General features: G+C 42.7%; 1 protein-coding gene across 2 annotated transcripts in view; it reads left to right on the plus strand.

Moving 5' to 3' along the window:
- Positions 1 to 17,416, plus strand: part of ZCCHC24 (zinc finger CCHC-type containing 24) — a 162,228-nt gene that overhangs the window by 21,044 nt on the left and 123,768 nt on the right. Inside the window, exons 2-3 of one of the 2 annotated variants that reach the window (XM_039481575.1) lie at positions 12,043 to 12,243; positions 12,340 to 12,860. In XM_039481575.1, the coding sequence (XP_039337509.1) occupies positions 12,043 to 12,243; positions 12,340 to 12,540 (402 nt within the window). In that variant the 3' untranslated portion in view covers positions 12,541 to 12,860. Of the gene's footprint in view, positions 1 to 12,042; positions 12,244 to 12,339; positions 12,861 to 17,416 lie in introns of those variants that run through there. The other variant, XM_039481574.1, reaches the window with a different exon arrangement.

A 17,416-nucleotide genomic window follows, 5' to 3' on the forward strand; every position in this document is an offset into this window, starting at 1 on the left:
GGCCAGGAATGAAGTTGTCCTCGTCTTATTTTGATAACTTTGTTTCTGTTGCTTAGATGCACAAGCAACAATCACATGTAAGTTTAATCATGTTAAGTTATGAAGAGTGGGGGGGTTTTGTGGCCACTGATTCAGGGACAGGAAATCCCTCAATGGTTAATTGACTTGCACAAAATTATTCCAAATAGAATTCCAGCTGAAATTATGTTCATTACATTACAGCCACAGAAAAATGCTATCCTGAAATACACTTGAGAGTGATTGATATAGCCAGAGCCAGCAGCCAAAGAGAAACTGTGAAACTCCTTTAAAATGTCTCCCCTGGCTTTTTTCTCATCACTTCCCCAGTACCATCTGATTGGACAGACTCTTAATATGTCATTACTCAGGTGTTAGTAAGCAGGTCTGGGGTGATAAGCAGCTCTCCTTCTACAGGATAAAGAATAGTTTCTTTGGGTAGGCAACCTAGGGTACCTGTGTAAATTCTATATGGCATTAGCTATAGAAATGAATTTCTTCTGGATCAAAACCTTAAGGGTCAGTTAATCTAAAATGAGAGTATAGGCTCTAGCAGATAGGGTACCAGACTAGGATTTTTAAAAAAAAGGTAATAATTGGAGATATACCAATCTCCTAGAATTGGAAGGGACCTTGAAAGGTCATCTAGTCCAACCCCCTGCCTTCACTAGCAGGACCAATTTTTGCCCCAGATCCCTAAGTGGCCTCCTCAAGGATTGAACTCACAACCCTGGGTTTAGCAGGCTAATGCTCAAACCACTGAGCTATCCCTCCCCCCCCCGAGAGCTGGATTCTATCCCTGCTACTGTCTGGCTTTGTGACCACAAACAAGTCACTTTACCTCTCTCAATTGCTCTCATGTGTAAAAGAGGCTAATGATATTTGCCTTCTTTTCTTTGTAAAGGGATTTGAGACCTACAGTGAAGAGCCACATAAGAGAGAGAGATTTTTATGGATAATTATTAGTGAATTACCTCAATCACCTCTTGAAATCACAGCACTTCTAGGAGTGGCCCAGTGATTTAGGGGTAATTCTTCAAGAATCTGGTCACTCCTTGAAGCCTATTCAGTGAGTCCATCTGCCTGCTCTGTTAATATGTATAGAGTTCTATGGTTTTACCAAGTAATGGAGTAAAATTTGGTGAGTAATTAGAAAGGCTGCTGTCTTGAAGCCCATACTGGAGAGCCAGGTCATGCAATAAATCAGGCCACACAGAACTCATTGCATGATGGAGGCCTAAATCTTCATTAAGGTGCAAGAATTCCTGTTGAAGTCAATGGGAGTTGTGTACGCTTATCTGGGGGTAGAATCTGGCTAAACCCAAATAAGTGCTTTCAGCTCACATATTGCCAAATGTTTTACTACTTCTGAAATAGAGATCTTTTAAAAAAATCTCTATTCTGACACTTTTTTGGCCTTGATTGCTAACATATCCTATTTTATTATTCTAGCCTATTTGAACTGCTGTAGTTATGGTGATGTCACAATTTCCATTAAAACCCCTGTGTTCAGGGGTTTATTACTCGGCTATAAAAATTCACTCTCCACTGAAAATTGGCATAGGAAAATGGAATCATCTCAGCTATTAAGAAATAGCAGGTGCACAAAGTCACAGGTTTGAGGTGCTGTTCCCCACATGCCAGTATTTCCAAAATAGCTCTTATTTTTTTGTTGGTAAAAACAAGTTATTTTGGCTGTTAGTCCTTGTTGTGAGCAGGTGTTATTAGGTGAAGGTGAGGACAGTTACAACTGGTGAGTTAGTTCATTCCCAAGAGGCCACTTGCATGCACAAACCTTCCCATCAACAAGAAAATCCAAACCAATTTGCTGTGATTTGAGCATCTTTTGGCATTTCATTGCAAGACCTGTTAGTATAATCAGTCTAACTTCTGTGACATGTTATTCATCAGTTTGTTGGTATTTATCATTTTCAGTGTATTAGAACATGACAAGTGACAGGAAAAAACTTAAAGCTCTTTATTCAGCCAACCACAAGCATCAAATAATCCAAGTGGGATGACTTGCTGCTTGAAATTAAGCATGTGCTTTAGTATCTTGCTGAATCAGGACAAGGATAACATATGACAAGTGTTCTTTGCTTTTCAATTGTAGTTTATTTTTGTTTATAGTGGAACAGGTGGCACATTGGACTATATTTTGTAGGAAAATTAGTTTTGACACCTCACTACAGCAATTAAGTCAAGCATGCAAAGAGATTGCCAGTATCAATTATAAAATGGGTTATTTGGTTAGGTGCTACTGGAGTTCCTTATCAGCCTGCACAGCATAAATCAATGGTTTTTAATTTTCACCCCTCAGATTTCAAACTGTAGTCAAATATACCAAGATATGAGTATTCTAATCCCACCCTTCGGAGCATAAGGTGAGCAGTGCAGGAGTCAGGAGGTATTTTACCGCACATATATCTTAGTGCACTCTGATGGATGAGGCGGGGTCACAGGCAGGGCCACCCAGAGGGGGGGGTGCAAGTGGGGCAATTTGCCCCAGACCCCACGAGCCCTGGCCCGGCGGCGGTCCGGGTCTTCGGCAGCATTTCGGCGGCGGAGGGCCCTTCAGTGCTGCTGAAGACGCGGAGCGACTGAAGGGCCCCCCACTGCCGAAATGCCGCCGAAGATCCGGACCACCGCTGGGTGAGTACAAGCACCACAGCTCCCCCGCCTCGTCCCAGGCCCCCTGAATCCTCTGGGTGGCCCTGGTCACAGGATTCTCTGACACAAGGTTTGGCCTACTGCTGGAGGCAGGATGCTGACTTGATGGGGTCACTAGCCCAACGGAATAGGGAAAATCCTATGTTCCCAAGTGCCCCACTTTTTTATTTTCCGGAAGCCGTTCGAGCATGAGGGAACTGCCTCTCTCCATGCTGCTGAGAAGATGTTGGTGCTTCTCTCCAATGTCAGCTGAGGAATCAGCAGTAGTGGTTTTCAATATAGTTAATGGTGCAGCCTGGGGACAGATGTTTTAACCTTGGATTACTTTGCATTTATCAACATTGAATTTCATCTGCCATTTTGTTGCTGAGTCATCCAGTTTTATGAGATCCCTTTGTAACTCTTTGCAGTCATTTTGGGATTTAACTATTTTGAGTAATTTTGTATCATCTGCAAACTTTGCCACCTCACTGTATATTCCTTTTTCCATATAATTTATGAATGTGTTGAACAGCACTGGTCCCAGTACACATCCCAAGGAGACACCACTATTTACCTTTCCTCCCTTCTGAAAACTGACTATTGATTCCTATCCTTTGTTTCCTGTCTTTTAACTAGGTACTGATCTATGAGAGGACCTTCCCTCTGATCCCATGACTGCTTAGTTTCCTTAAGAGTCCTTTGAGTGGGACCTTGTCAAAGGCTTTCTGAAAGTCCAAGTACGCTATATACACTGGATTACCCTTATCCACATGTTTGTTGACCCCCTAAAAGAATTCTAATAGATTGGTGAGGCATGATTTCCCTTCACAAAAGCTGTGTTGATTCTTCCCTAACAAAACATGTTCATCTTTGCGTCTGATAATTCTATTCTTTACTACTGATGATTCTATTCTCTACTGTTTTAACCAATTTGCTGGTACTGGAGTTAGGCTTACTGGATCGCCTCTGGAGCCTTTTAAAAAATGGGATTCACGTTAGCTATCCTCCAGTCATCTGGTACAGCAGCTGATTTAAGTGATAAGTTACATACCACAATTAGTAGTTCTGCAATTTCTTATTTGAGTTCATTTTGAACTCTTGGGTGAATACCATCTAGTCCTGCTTAATTTATTAGTTTGTTCCAAAACCTCCGCTATTGACACCTCAGTCCGGAACAGTTCCTCAGATTTGTCACCTAAAAAGAATGGCTCAGGTGTGAAACTCAGCCTCAAAGCCTCTGCAGTGAAGACCAATGCCAAGCATTCATTTAGCTTCTTCACAATGGCCTTGTCTTCCTTGCGTGATCCTTTAGCACCTCTATCATCCAGTGGCCTCACTGATTGTTTGGCAGGCTTCCGGCATCTGGTGTACTTAAAATTTTGTTGCTACTAGTTTTTGAGTCTTTTGCTAGTTGTTCTTCAAATTCTTTTTGGCCTGCCTTATTGTACTTTTACACTTGACTTTCCAGAATTTATATTTCTTTCTATTTTCCTCAAGAAGATTTGACTTACAATTTTTAAAGGATGCCTTTTTACCTCTACTTGCCTCTTTTACTTTGTTGTTTAGCCATGGTGACACTTTTTTGGTCATCTTACTATTTTTTTTTAATTTAAGGTATATATTCAATTTGAACCTCTATTGTGGTGTTTTTAAAAAATTTCCATGCAGCTTGCAGGCATTTCATTCTTGTGACTGTTCTTTTTAATGTCTGTTTAACTAGCTTCCTCATTTTTGTGTAGTTCCCTGTTCTGTGGTGGGTTTCTTTGTTATTCCCTCTCCAACCAAGGATGTTAAATTTAATTATATTGTGGTCGCTATTACTGAGTGGTTCAGCTATATTCACCTCTTGGACCAGATCCGGTGCTCCACTTAGGACTAAATCGAGAATTGCCTCTCCCCTTGTGGATTCCAGGACTAGGTACTCCAAGAGTCATTAATGGTGTCTAGAAACTTTTTCTCTGCATCCCGTCCTGAGGTGACATGCTCCCAGTCAATATGGGGATAGTTGAAATCCCCCTTTGTTATTGAGTTTTCTATTTTTATAGCCTCTCTAATCTCTGTGAGCATTTCATAGTCGCTAACACCATCCTGATCAGGTGGTTGGTAGTATATTCATACTGCTATGTTCTTATTCAAGCATGGAATTTCTATCCATAGAGATTCTATGCTACCGTTTGACTCAGATTTTTACTGTATTTCATTCTATGCTTTCTTTCATATATAGTGCATCTCCCCCATCAGCTCCACCTATTCCATCATTCCTATGTTTTGTACCCTGGTATTACCATGTCTCATTGATTGTCCTCATTCCACCAGTTTCTGTGATGCCTATTATATCAATATCCTCATTTAATACAAGGCACTCAAGTTCACTCATTGTATTTAGGCTTCTAGCATTTGTAAATAAGCACTTATAAAATTTGTCACTTTTTAGTTGTCTGTCTTCATGTTATGTAATTGAATGGAACTCTCTTTCATTGACTTTCTCTTCAGTTCCTACCTGTACTTTTCTCAACTTCTATTCTCTTCTCTTTACTAGCATATAGAGAATCCCTGTTAATAGATCCTCCCCTAAGAAATGTCTGCGTCTGAACCATGTGTTCCTCTGTACCTCTTGGCTTTCTTACTGCCCTTAGTATAAAAACTCCTCTATGACTTCTTTAATTTTACATACCAGCAATCTGGTTCTAGTATGGTTGAGGTGGAGCCCATCCTTCCTCTATAGGCTCCTCCTTCTCCAAAAAGTTCCCCAGTTCCTAATAAACCTAAATCCCTCCTTCCTACACCATCATCTCATCCACACATTGAGATCCTGCAGTTCTGCCAATTTAACTGGTCCTGCATGTGGGACTGGAAGCATTTCCAAGAATGCTACCATGGAGGTCCTGGACTTTAATCTCTTGCCTAGCAGCCTAAATTTGGCCTCCAGGACCTCTCTCCTACCTTTCCCTATATATCATTGGTACCTACCACTGGCTCCTCCCAAGCACTGCAGATAAGTCTGAGTACAAGTCTTGAGAAATCTGCAATCTTTGCACCCAGCGGGCAATTGACCATGTGATTTTCCCGGTCATCACAAACCCAGTTATCCATATTTCTAATGATTGAACCCCCATTACTATTACCTTTTTCTTCCTAATAACTGGGATTCCCTCCCCCAAGGAGGTATCCTCATTGTGAGAGGATACCACGGCATCATCTGGAAGGAGGGTCCCAACTATGGGATCGTTTCCCTTCATTCCAGTTTGATGATGTCCTTCCCAAGATTTGTGTCCTCCTCAGCGTCACAAAAGCTGTCAGACTTGGGGTGGGACCACACTATGTCCCAGAAAGTCTCATCTTGTACCTCTCTGTCTCACTTAGCTCCTCCAGTTCAGCTACTCTGGTCTCAAGAGCCCACACTTGGTCTCTGAGGGCCAGGAACTCCTTGCACTGAATGCACACATACGCCACCTGGCCACAAGGCAAGTAATCATACATGCTGCAGTTAGGGTTAGGCTATCCCCCCACTCTGCTGCTGGACTTCTGCCTGTATTATTTTTGTTCCTTCAGCTTTTTGGGGGGGACATGTTTGAGAGTTTTTTTGGGGGGGAGGGAAAGGTTGTTTATTGCCTTAATGTTGGGTGTATCCAGTTCTCATGCTCCCTCTCTAAACTCCCTCACAAAAAACTCTTCTGTTTGGTAGCTCCTCTGGTTGCTTAGGACAGTGGTCTCCAAACTTTTTTGATCGCGCACCCCTATCAGTAAAAGATTTTTGAGCACACACCCCCTACCGCGCCGAAGCAAAACAAAAAAACACCTTGGACTCCTGCCTGAACTGCCGAAGCAAAAAAAAAATGCTCCTCCTGCCGCACACCCCCAAGGATCCTCTTGCGCGCCCCACTTTGGAGATCACTGGCTTAGGAGCTAGCTTTTTAAACCCCTGTTCTCCCTCAGTAGCTTTGCCCCTGGTTAATGGATCCTAAAGGGATGGGGGATCAAAGCGTCATCAAGAAGCTGTCAGCCTTGCTCAGAAGGCTGCTATGCGCAGGCACTGCCCCCCAAACAGGCCACACTATATGCTAAAATCAAACAGTGAGCACACAACAAACAAACTCACCTCAAAGGTCATGAAGTCATTCTTCCTTCACCTGGCAAACTCTCTCGCAAAATTCCCCAGCTTGCCACTCTTGTTCACTAATGCCGCTGGTCACTTAGGAACTGGCTTTTTAAAGTTAAACAGGGAGCTACTCGGGGGAACTCTGACTCCTGTTGTTTCATCTGCCTGGCTGTTTCAGTCCCCAGGCCTTGAGAACAGTAGGTTCTTCTCCCATGGCATTTCCCATTGTTACTAGAACTGGCTCAGCTCCACCAACAGATGACGGGGCACTACTAGCACTTTAGCCACTGTGTTGTCCAGATCTGTTCTGAGCAGGACTAGCTGACATCATGGTACAAACACCAGTGCCATGTCTATGCTAGCATTTCCATCTTCGCTCACTGCCTTGAGATCTGAGCTGGTACTAGCACCAAAAGGAAGCTTTAGAGGGAAAGTGCAGCATAGACACTCCGAGCGAAGGACCTATTTTATTTTTATTATATATAACAAATTAAATTGTGTTGTTGTGTCATCCTGTTCTTATTGCTGCCCTGTCTCCACTTTTAAGTAACTGGAGAAGCAAATTCAGATTTAGTGGTTCCCTAGTCTTCCTTTTCGCATGGGAATCCTGAAAGAGCAGCATAGGAGGTGGTCTCTGCCAAGCAAGGAGCAACGCAGGTAAGATTTTCAAGGGTGTCCAAGTGACATAGTAGCCCAGATCTCATTTTCAAAAGAGACTTTGGCTTTTAATACCTAAATCACTTCGGCATCCTTGAAAATGTTACCCAACATGTCTGTGTGGACTTGAATAAGGAGGCTGGATAGGACTACAGGAGGGGTGGGCAAACTTTTTGGCCTGAGGGCCACATCGGGTTTCAGAAATTGTATGGAGGGGCCAGTTAGGGGAGGCTGTGCCTCTCCAAACAGCCAGGTGTGGCCTGGCCCCTGTCCCCATCTGACCCCCCCCTGCCTCTGATGGCCCCCCTGGGACCCCGGCCCCATCCACCCCCCCCCCCCATCTGTCCCTGACCACCCCCGGACCTCCCGCCCCCTGCTGCCCCATCCAACCCCCCCCCCCTCCTTCCCGACTGCCCCCTGGGACCTCTGCCTCATCCAACCACCTCTTCTCCCTGACCGCCCCAGGAACCCCCCCCCCCAATCAACCCCCCTGTTCCCTGCCCTCTGACTGCCCCCACCCCTATCCACTCCCCGAACTCCCCTGCCCTCTATCCAAACCCCTCGCTCCCTGCCCCCTTACCACACTGCCTGGAGCACCAGTGGCTGGCGGCGCTATAGCCGCGCCATCCAGCTGGAGCCAGCCACGCACCGTGCAGCACAAAGCACAGGGTCAGGCCGGACTCTGCAGCTGTGCTACCCCAAGAGCTTGCAGCCCCGCTGCCTAGAGCACTGCACCAGCAGCGCAGTGACCTGAGGCTGTGGGGGAGGGGGAAACAGCAGGTGAGGGGCCGGGGGTAGCCTCCTCGGGCAGGAACTCAGGGGCCGGGCAGAACGGTCCCGTGGGCCGGATGTGGCCCGTGGCCCGTAGTTTGCCCACCTCTGGACTACAGCCATCGTTCTCACACATGGGGTCACCAATATACAGAGTTAACTCTGCTTCTTACAGCTGAGGAATGCACTCAGTTAACAAGCACTTTACAAAATAAGTATATGAGAGTTCTCTGACCAGTGAAGAAAGCCACACACCCAGACAGAACCAGGACACAAGGGACTTGAAATCTGATTGGATGGTGCATCCACACTCTGAACACAGACAAACTTTTCTCAAATCAGGGACTTAAACTAAGATTTCAAAAGCTTCCTGCGGCTTAGATTCCCATGATTCAACTAAAACAAGTCAGAGGGAAAGAGACAGACAGGTTTTGCCAACTAGCATTTTCATCCTCTCCCAACCAGAAGACACTAATTCCTAACACCAGTTAACCCACATCCCCAATACAGCCTGATAGGGAACTCCTTAATTCGCCACAGCTGGCCCAGCCCTCCTACCCTCACAATCCTTGTAATTAGGACATGCAGCTGTGGTCTTTCCTCTGCTTGGGGAGTGAGAGTTAACCCTCTCCCTGCCAACATTTGATGGATTCTATACATCTTGGTGCAGCTCAAAGGGAATTTTCCCAGTGATAGGTAGTGTTGGGTGATTACAAAGTATGGTGGTCAGTATTAGACCACTGACTCACTGTGGGACCCAGGGAAAATTGTGTGCTCTCTCAGTGATATTCACTGCTGCAGCAGAGGGTACAATGTGGTGCTAGTGGAGTGGCCAAGTAGGCACCCTCTGCAAGACCTGCATTGGCCTTGAATATGTCAGGAAGGGTAGCGCCTGCCTTCACCAACATAAAACATAGTAATGAGGCTCCAGTAGCTCATGGATGGGGAATGGAAAGTGGCCACTGTTGCAATCTACAGGCCCAACCCAATGCCCATGGGAGTCAAATGAAGGACTCCTCTTGCCAAGAATGGGCATTGGATTGGGTTCTATGAGAAGAAAAAACACCCATGTGCAGATTGTACTGCAGCCTCGTGTCCTGCCCATGTGTTGAAGAGGACTTGCATGCGATCCAACCCAAGGAAGATCTGTGGCTTTCTGCAGTGGGTGGCGGGAGTGGAATTCTCACTCTCCATATGTAAGGTCACTGATCTGTAAAATGGGGATAATATAGATACTTCACAAGGCAGCTGAGGAGCTTAATTACTTAATTCATGTGAAACACTTTGAGAGTCCTCAGTCAAAATGTGCTATTAAAAACATTTTGTATTATTCCAAGTCTGTGTAAGTGAAAGTGGCTACTCAGGAAAGAAGAGCTTCTTGAAGTCTCTTAATTAACAACAATTTGAGTTCCATGGAACTTCTCCTTCCTCTTACCAATTTGTTGCCAAGATTTTCTCATTCCTGTGGAATTCTATAGTTCTAGAAAATAAATGCTGATGACTGTTGAAGTATCTTTAGTCACTTGATGACTGAAGCAGTTAGAACCTTTCAGTCACTTGTTAAGATAATTTTCATTTTCAAAATGTACAGAATTAACCACAAAGACAGAGGTCCCAATTCTTCGGTCACCAAATTTATGCCATGTGCTATTACACTAATGTAGCTCCTCCTGGGTTAAACTGGTGTAAAATTAGGGGAGAATCAGGTCCACCAGCTAAGTATAGATAGTGATCCCCAACTGAGATTAGGATTCATTGTGCGGGCATTGTGCAAACGCACAGTACAGACTGTGCCACCCCAAAAAGCTTCCAGTGCAATTGGACAAGACAAAGGATGAGAAGGAAACCGAGGCAGAGAGAGTTGCAATGACTTTCCCAAGGTCACAGAGCAAGTCACTGGTAAAGTCAGGAACAGAATGCAAGTTATTCTGCCTCCCAATCCAGTGCCCTATCTACTAGACCCTTCATCAGTTGGGTAAGTTGGTCACTTTTGCCTCTGGTGTGGCTAAAGGAGATTGCAAAGTGTGACACCACTGGCCTGTTGTTTGCACCTAATTTTCACTTGCATATCTAAAGCCACTGTCCTAGGATGCAGTGATAGATTCAAATTATGCAGAGATCCATGTTTGAGTCGCCCTTATTCAACTATCCCTATGTGACGCCTTTATTATTTGAGCAACACATTAGCTGGACAGAAATCCTGAATATCTGAGGTTCCCAAAGATTAGTGAATTCATTTTACAAACTCACTAAATCTCAGCTTCTAGCATCTATTTATGTAAAGGATTTTTAATTCATTTTTTTGGCCCTCATTAAAAGTTTGATTGACAGCACTGAAAAAATATAGCCCCAGAACAGGTCTGATTCTGGTTGCACATCAGTGTAAATTAGGAGTAACTCCACTGAATCAGTGAAGTTACAATATCAGGGGGTAGCCGTGTTAGGGTACGTCCATACTTACGGCCGGGTTGACGGGTAGCGTTCGACTTCTCGGAGCTCGAACTATCGCGTCTAATCTAGATGCGATAGTTCGAACTCCGAACGCGCTCCCGTCGACTCCAGAACTCCACCACCGCGAACGGCGGTGGCGGAGTCGACGGGGGAGCTGCGGACTTCGATCCCGCGGCGTCTGGACAGGTAAGAAGTTCGAACTAAGGTAGTTCGACTTCAGCTACGCTATTCGCGTAGCTGAAGTCGCGTACGTTAGTTCGACCCCCCCACCCTAGTGTAGACCAGGCCTTAGTCTGTATCCACAAAAACAACAAGGAGTCCAGTGGCACTTTAAAGACTAACAGATTTATTTGGGCATAAGCTTTTGTGGGTAAAAAACATGTGCCCAAATACATCTGTTAGCCTTTAAGGTGCCACTGGACTCCTTGTTGTTTTTGAAGTTACAATAGTGTGAGAGGAGAACCAGGCCTAATAAGTACAAGTGCAAATTCCTTACGTTACCCTGGCAAATGTGTCCTACCCATACTTCGGGTGGGAACAACTGTCCGTGCTGTGGTCTTGTCTGCAGAACTGCCATGTCGCAAAACCCAGAGAAAAAGCTGTTTTTTATGTTGTAAAGCTCCTATCAACGAGTTACTATTCTGTTGCGCCCCAGGGTATTAAAGAGAATGAATACTTGTTATCACTTAACTCCTGTGTAGGCGATTATGGGTTTCCTGCTGTTCTGAAGCTTCAGAATGGCAAATTGGGCTTCCTTTAGTTTTGATTTGCCGGTTGAAGAAAGTGGAGATCCCATGCAGGTGAAAGACAAAACTGGGTATTTGCTATTTATCAGGAAATGGTTAAATCACAGCAGTTTCCCCCGGATCTGAGCACTTCTTATTGTTTGACTTTAAAACTCAGGACACTATGTTTATTGTCTCATCAAACAGCCTGCAAATGAACGTTTAAGTTTTTATTGGTGTTCTTTTCCTTTCTCTGCTTTCAATATTGTCCTTCCAAATAGTTGTGGACACCAAAAAATGTTCCTTTTTGTGGGTCACTCTTCAGCACTTTGCTTGGAAGCTCTAACCACTCCATGACTGTGGTAGGGTATCACATAAGAAAGCAATCATCGCTTAGTGGCCAGGCTGGGATGAGTGAATTGCGGCGAGCTCAGTACTTTCCCCACCAATAGGATAACCCGATCCATTGTGCCATCTTTAGGCTTACAATCAAGAGGCCTCTGTATTAATGACCCATATATTGCTTTCACAAAGTATGCAGCCCTGCTCCTAATGAAAAGACTCTATTCAAGTTCCTGCTGCTATTTTTAGCCTGCTTCTGTTCAGCTCACTCTTAGAAGAACCTTTAGCACAATACTATATTTCTTTCTTTCTTTCTTTTTTTTGCAGGCGCTGAGTAGCAGTCTGTATAAGAGCGCATCTCCCTATGGCTCCCTTAATAACATAGTGGATGGGTTAAGCTCGCTCACTGAGCATTTCTCTGACCTATCCCTCTCCTCGGAAGCCAGAAAACCCAGCAAGAGGCCACCTCCTAACTACCTATGTCACCTCTGTTTTAACAAGGGACACTACATCAAAGACTGTCCACAGGTAAGTGATGTGTGATGGTCTATAAGAGTTTTCACCGCACCACTCGTCTAATGAGACAATTTCCTGAACTTGACTCACTTTTCTTTTTCAGAGCAGCTTTGCAGAAATGTCTTGACAGTTTACCAGGGCAGGCCAAGGTTCTTTTCATCCACCTGTTATCATGGGGCCTGTTACCATGACATTTTACTTGTGTGTCGGCTCCACATACCCATAGATGCTGGAACTAGGGATGCAGGGGATGTCGCCTCACCCCCTGGTTCGAAGTGGTTTCCATCATATATAGGGTTTGCAGTTTGATTCAAAAACTCTCAGCATCCCCACTATACAAATTGTTCCAGCATGCCTGCACCTACCCCAATGCGACCCCCACCCCCAAAAAACACTTCACTCCAGACAAGTGAGTGGGTAGATTTTGGCAATGGTAAAGGTTGTTACTGTGTAATTTTCCATTTTGAAGATTATGCTAAATTCATTTTAAAGCTGCACATTTCTTAGTTATTTTGGATATAACATTTAATAAAAAAATATAGCAAGTAATGGAAGTACCCAGCACTAAACACTGTAAGGAAAGAGAAAATGCTATATCAGATGAAAACCTTAAGTCACTGTTGCAGGAACCCAAGTTTGCCTGGTATATGAGAGGCTTATGCTACTTGACTAGAGTTCATGATGGTTCTTGGCTTAGTAGACTGCCTTTGCAATAGCAAAACTGGTAACGTTATTTCCTTAAAGATGTGGGGTACAGTAATATGCACTAAAACCGTATACTAATTTGCATTTCTCCTCTGAAGAGCCAAATCCCAGCATGCCAGGTTTTCCCATCTTCTCAGGTTTCAGCTTGGCATTACTAAGGTTTGCTGGTTCCCATAGAAGTAGAGATGGTTCAAACTTTTCCAACAAGCAATCTACTTAGAGTCCTGAGGCAAAAAAATGCTGATGGTGTTCCAAAAATACAGACGTGCACATTAGTGGCATCCTCTAGACCACAGTTTTCAACTCCTGGCTTCTTAACATGTAACCTTTGTTCTCTCAGTAAAATTGACTACAGTCGATGGCAGCTAGGGGTGTCAGACATATAAAAGCCAGAATTGCAGGCAGAAGGAATGTTTGCCAGCTAAGCAAGGTCAGCATGAAATTGAGCTTTAACTGAGTGTGTTCCTGTTGCAGTTGGTCACAGAGGTGTGAACCAAAGAGGGGGTTATCTCCATGAAGTCTTAGCTGCATAGCTCCTTCTGATTTTAAGGGAAGTTGTGGGACAAAAACGCCCCATGCAGCTCTGCAACTGCATTTCAAAATATTGTACATTGTATTGTTTCAGAATACACTGAATGGAGCTTTGTGTTTAGGAATGAGACAAAAATTATTTAGAAATGTGTTTTAATTTTTAATTGACTCAGTCTAGCATGTACTTGCAAAATACACAGAAATGATCATGTGATAACATACATTGTTCAATACTAGGATAGAAATATACTAACTGCAACTGAATATACCCAGCAGTGGACTCCAATGCAATATTGTGTGAGATAACAGTGCAGTTCTGGGTATGTATGAGAGAAATACAACAGGTTCCCTAACAATCAATACATATCGGGCAGTGGCTTGTGTAGATTGTCCCCAGTGAACGTGTCAGCAATATCTGGAGTGGAGATTCAGGGTTAGTTAAGGAAATTAATTAAAAAAAGAAAATCAGTTAATGCCAATTAAAGCACAGCATATGCAAAAGTTGAGGTTCCTACAGCAAGGTTTACGTGACTGTGTTGTACACTCTATCCAATTTTTGTACGCATGTTGGCCCAGATCTTCAAAGGTATTTAGGCATCTCACTCCCATTGAAATACTATTGAGGATCTGGGCTATTATGATTTAAGCAATAATATATTAAGCTATCCGTTGAACTAAAACAGGATTGGCGAATACTACCTACAATATGTGCTCTGTGGCTGAATTGTAATATTATATAAACAAATACATATATGTGCCTGTGTGTTTATGAATACGTGTGTGCTGTATATCAGTGTATACTTTCAGGGGAGGTAGTATGAAATTAGGTCAGTATTGTGTGCAATATCAAAAATAAACCCTGATTCGGGAAAGCACTTAAACACAAGCACTTTACTGGGACTCAAGCCTGCAGTTGAGTGCTTTGTTGAATAGTGATGTACTTAAACCTATGCTTAAAGTTAAGTGTGTACTTAAGTGCTTTGTAGACTCAGGATCTTATTTTCAAATGCCTTGAATCTGGAATCGGATCCACATGGACCCATATGGCACCCCACTGACTTCAGTGGGACTCAGTGCAAGCTTACGGGTCCAACAGCATGGATCCAGTTGCTGGATCAGGACCCATGTTATAAAACCTCTTCATTTTACCAATCCCTCTAACTGCAACTGATTTTGATTTTTTAAATTATTAATATACTGTGTAATAGTTGTAGGGTTTGGTGGTTAATTCCTTCCAGTGTCATCAAAAACAAAAGCTATTTTGAATATGGTACAATGATTAAAAATATTACTCCATATTTTAAATTATGTTTTAATTCAGACGGGGGAAAGATAAAATAATCAGACTTGGACAATATGCAGATCAGTAAATCACATGGTATTTATATTCTCGTTCTTTCTTTTTTATGTAATCACCTAATAAGAAACAGATTTTGTCATGGAGTTTATTATGAAGTTTTTCCTACATAATAAAAAAATTACCTAACATCAGGACTTTTTAATCCTCCCTTATTCTCCTTGTTGCAAACATAACAACATACTGTTTGCTTTTCCTGCTGCCATATGAGTTGACATTATACCATTCTGACAGAAATGTAAGTACTTATTTCAGATTACACCTTGAGAGATGACCCAGTCCAGAAGCATAAATCACAACAGGTAAAACCTGATTTTTTAACACCTCAGATACCTAAAGCTTTTTTTCATTTGAAATTCCATCTCAGTGCATTTGTATCAAACCTGAAATATGATGTCATAAAGCTCTGATTTTACAAAGTTTTTGGGCTCTCTAAAGACTGTTGTAAAACCATGGTTAATGTCACTTTTTTGGAGCATGTAGAAATAGGGTAATATACCTTTAAATAGTCTGTGAGCCATCTAGTGGGGCTCAGTGTATTCTATGTTTCAGAAGCTCCCTGAGACCAATAAGAGCAGTAGTATGTATGCAGCTAGTCACTGCAGGTTTGTGTATATTTAGTAAACACAATTATTTGGGACCCAACTGTTTGTGCCAAGAGGACAACACTTTCAACTAATCACTTTTTTCTATATGCTCCTACACTTGCTCTGAACTAATTTTTTTAATCCAAGTAGCCAAAACAGTTAAACTTCCAATCCAGTCAGGCATCTACTATTCTTTCAAATGCAAAACTCTCACTGATTTCAACAGGACTTTCAGTCATAAGAATGACTATAGGATTGAGGCCAAAAGCATCACACCTCAATTTAATTTGGATCTCTGTAATTCTATCTAACAATGGCAAACATTCAACATATTTAATTTAAAATGATAGGTAATGTAAGGAGTGAAATAATACACTTTTTTCTTTGTACACGCATGGGCATATGCAAACATATATTACTTTGTGTAGAAACTTCTTGTCCTTGTCATCAAGGTCCTACACAATTCCACCCTAACCTACATCTCAGATCTTGTCTCTGACCTCACCCTCTACATCTTCCCCAAGACAGGTAATATTCAGTCTTGGGCCAGTAACAGCTATCATATAGATAAAACGTCATGATTTTCTAGTCAGATATCTCACAGCCCTGCAAGGCTAGAAGTGGGAGACAATACTCACTATCCAACAGGAAAGATCCAGAAATAATGGAACTGAAAAATCAGTCTGGGGGCATGGGGATGTATAGAAAATCTATTTTAGGTCATTTTTAGAAGGTTGTATTGCTTCCTGTGTGTTGTTAGTTGTAGTGTCAATTTTTTTTTTTAAATCTACAATATTTGTAAAATGGCATTCCTCCCCAGAGATATATGTGGCCTATACAAAATACATGATGGCATGTTGTGATATAAATACCTTATTGGCATCCATTTGGGTTAACCTGGGTAACTCACTCACTGCTTTACCACTGTTAATTTATGCAGCCACCCCAAACTCAAGCCAATGAAACCGTAAAATCTCTTTACCACATCACACTATCATGTATTAAATGTACTGGTTTTGTGTGTACTTTTACACACTTACACACACACACAAAAGCATGCTATCCCAACTTCCAGGAAGTCACAAAATGCTTGGGCTTCTGGACTGTTTTAATTCCTTGGTGGGAGAGGAATGAGTGGACGCAGATTCAGGATAGCCTTTCCTAGGCTATATTTATAAAATGCATAGTTCCCTTTATTGCTTTGAGCAAGGGTGGATTAACAGCAAAGGCAGCAACAAAGCTAACAGAGATACAGTCCAATCTCAGGGCTCCAGCAAAACAGGCCTGTGTTCAAAACTTCCAGCCAAACCCCTTTTCTGTCTGCTGCTTCTGCCAAGCACTGATTCCAGCTGCTGGGTCTCTGTGTTCCATCCCTACCCAAATGCCTGCAAGTCCTTTTGTAAGAATAAGTTCATGGTCTGTCAGTCAAACATCATCCCACGTTTATGGCCTCAGCCATGTGGTTCTGAATGCTGGCCAAAGAGTTCTTCTGACCCCTTAGTCAACTCATTTCCAAGCTGTCTAGAATGGTCTTGTCAACAAAGAGGGAACCATTTGAACTCGTTTGAACTGGAAAGGAACTCGTATCATGGAGACACTACATAAGACACCCTGGAAAATATAGGTGGTGGTCTTAATTCCGTACTCAGGTACCGTAAACACTGAATCATTAATCCCACTCAAGAAGAGTTGGAAGGTACATAAACTTGTGTTTGAATATCTTCTACCACTTTGTCTATATTTTTGTGAATATATATGTACGTATACATAGATGATAGGTATATACATGCAGATGTGTATATTTATGTAAATATATATACACATGTACCAGTATAGACACAGGCATAGTGGATAATGACACTTGCCTTCCTTTGCAAAGCATTTTGAGATCTATGGATGAAAATCAGTATATCGGCATGATTCAAAGTCATTGCAACTAATAACAGGAGTATTTCCATGGGTTTTGAAACAGACCCTATACAAGCTATATACATATTCAGGTCAA

The sequence above is a fragment of the Mauremys reevesii genome, linkage group 7 (genome assembly GCF_016161935.1).
Source record: "Mauremys reevesii isolate NIE-2019 linkage group 7, ASM1616193v1, whole genome shotgun sequence".
Classification (NCBI taxonomy): domain Eukaryota; kingdom Metazoa; phylum Chordata; order Testudines; family Geoemydidae; genus Mauremys; species Mauremys reevesii.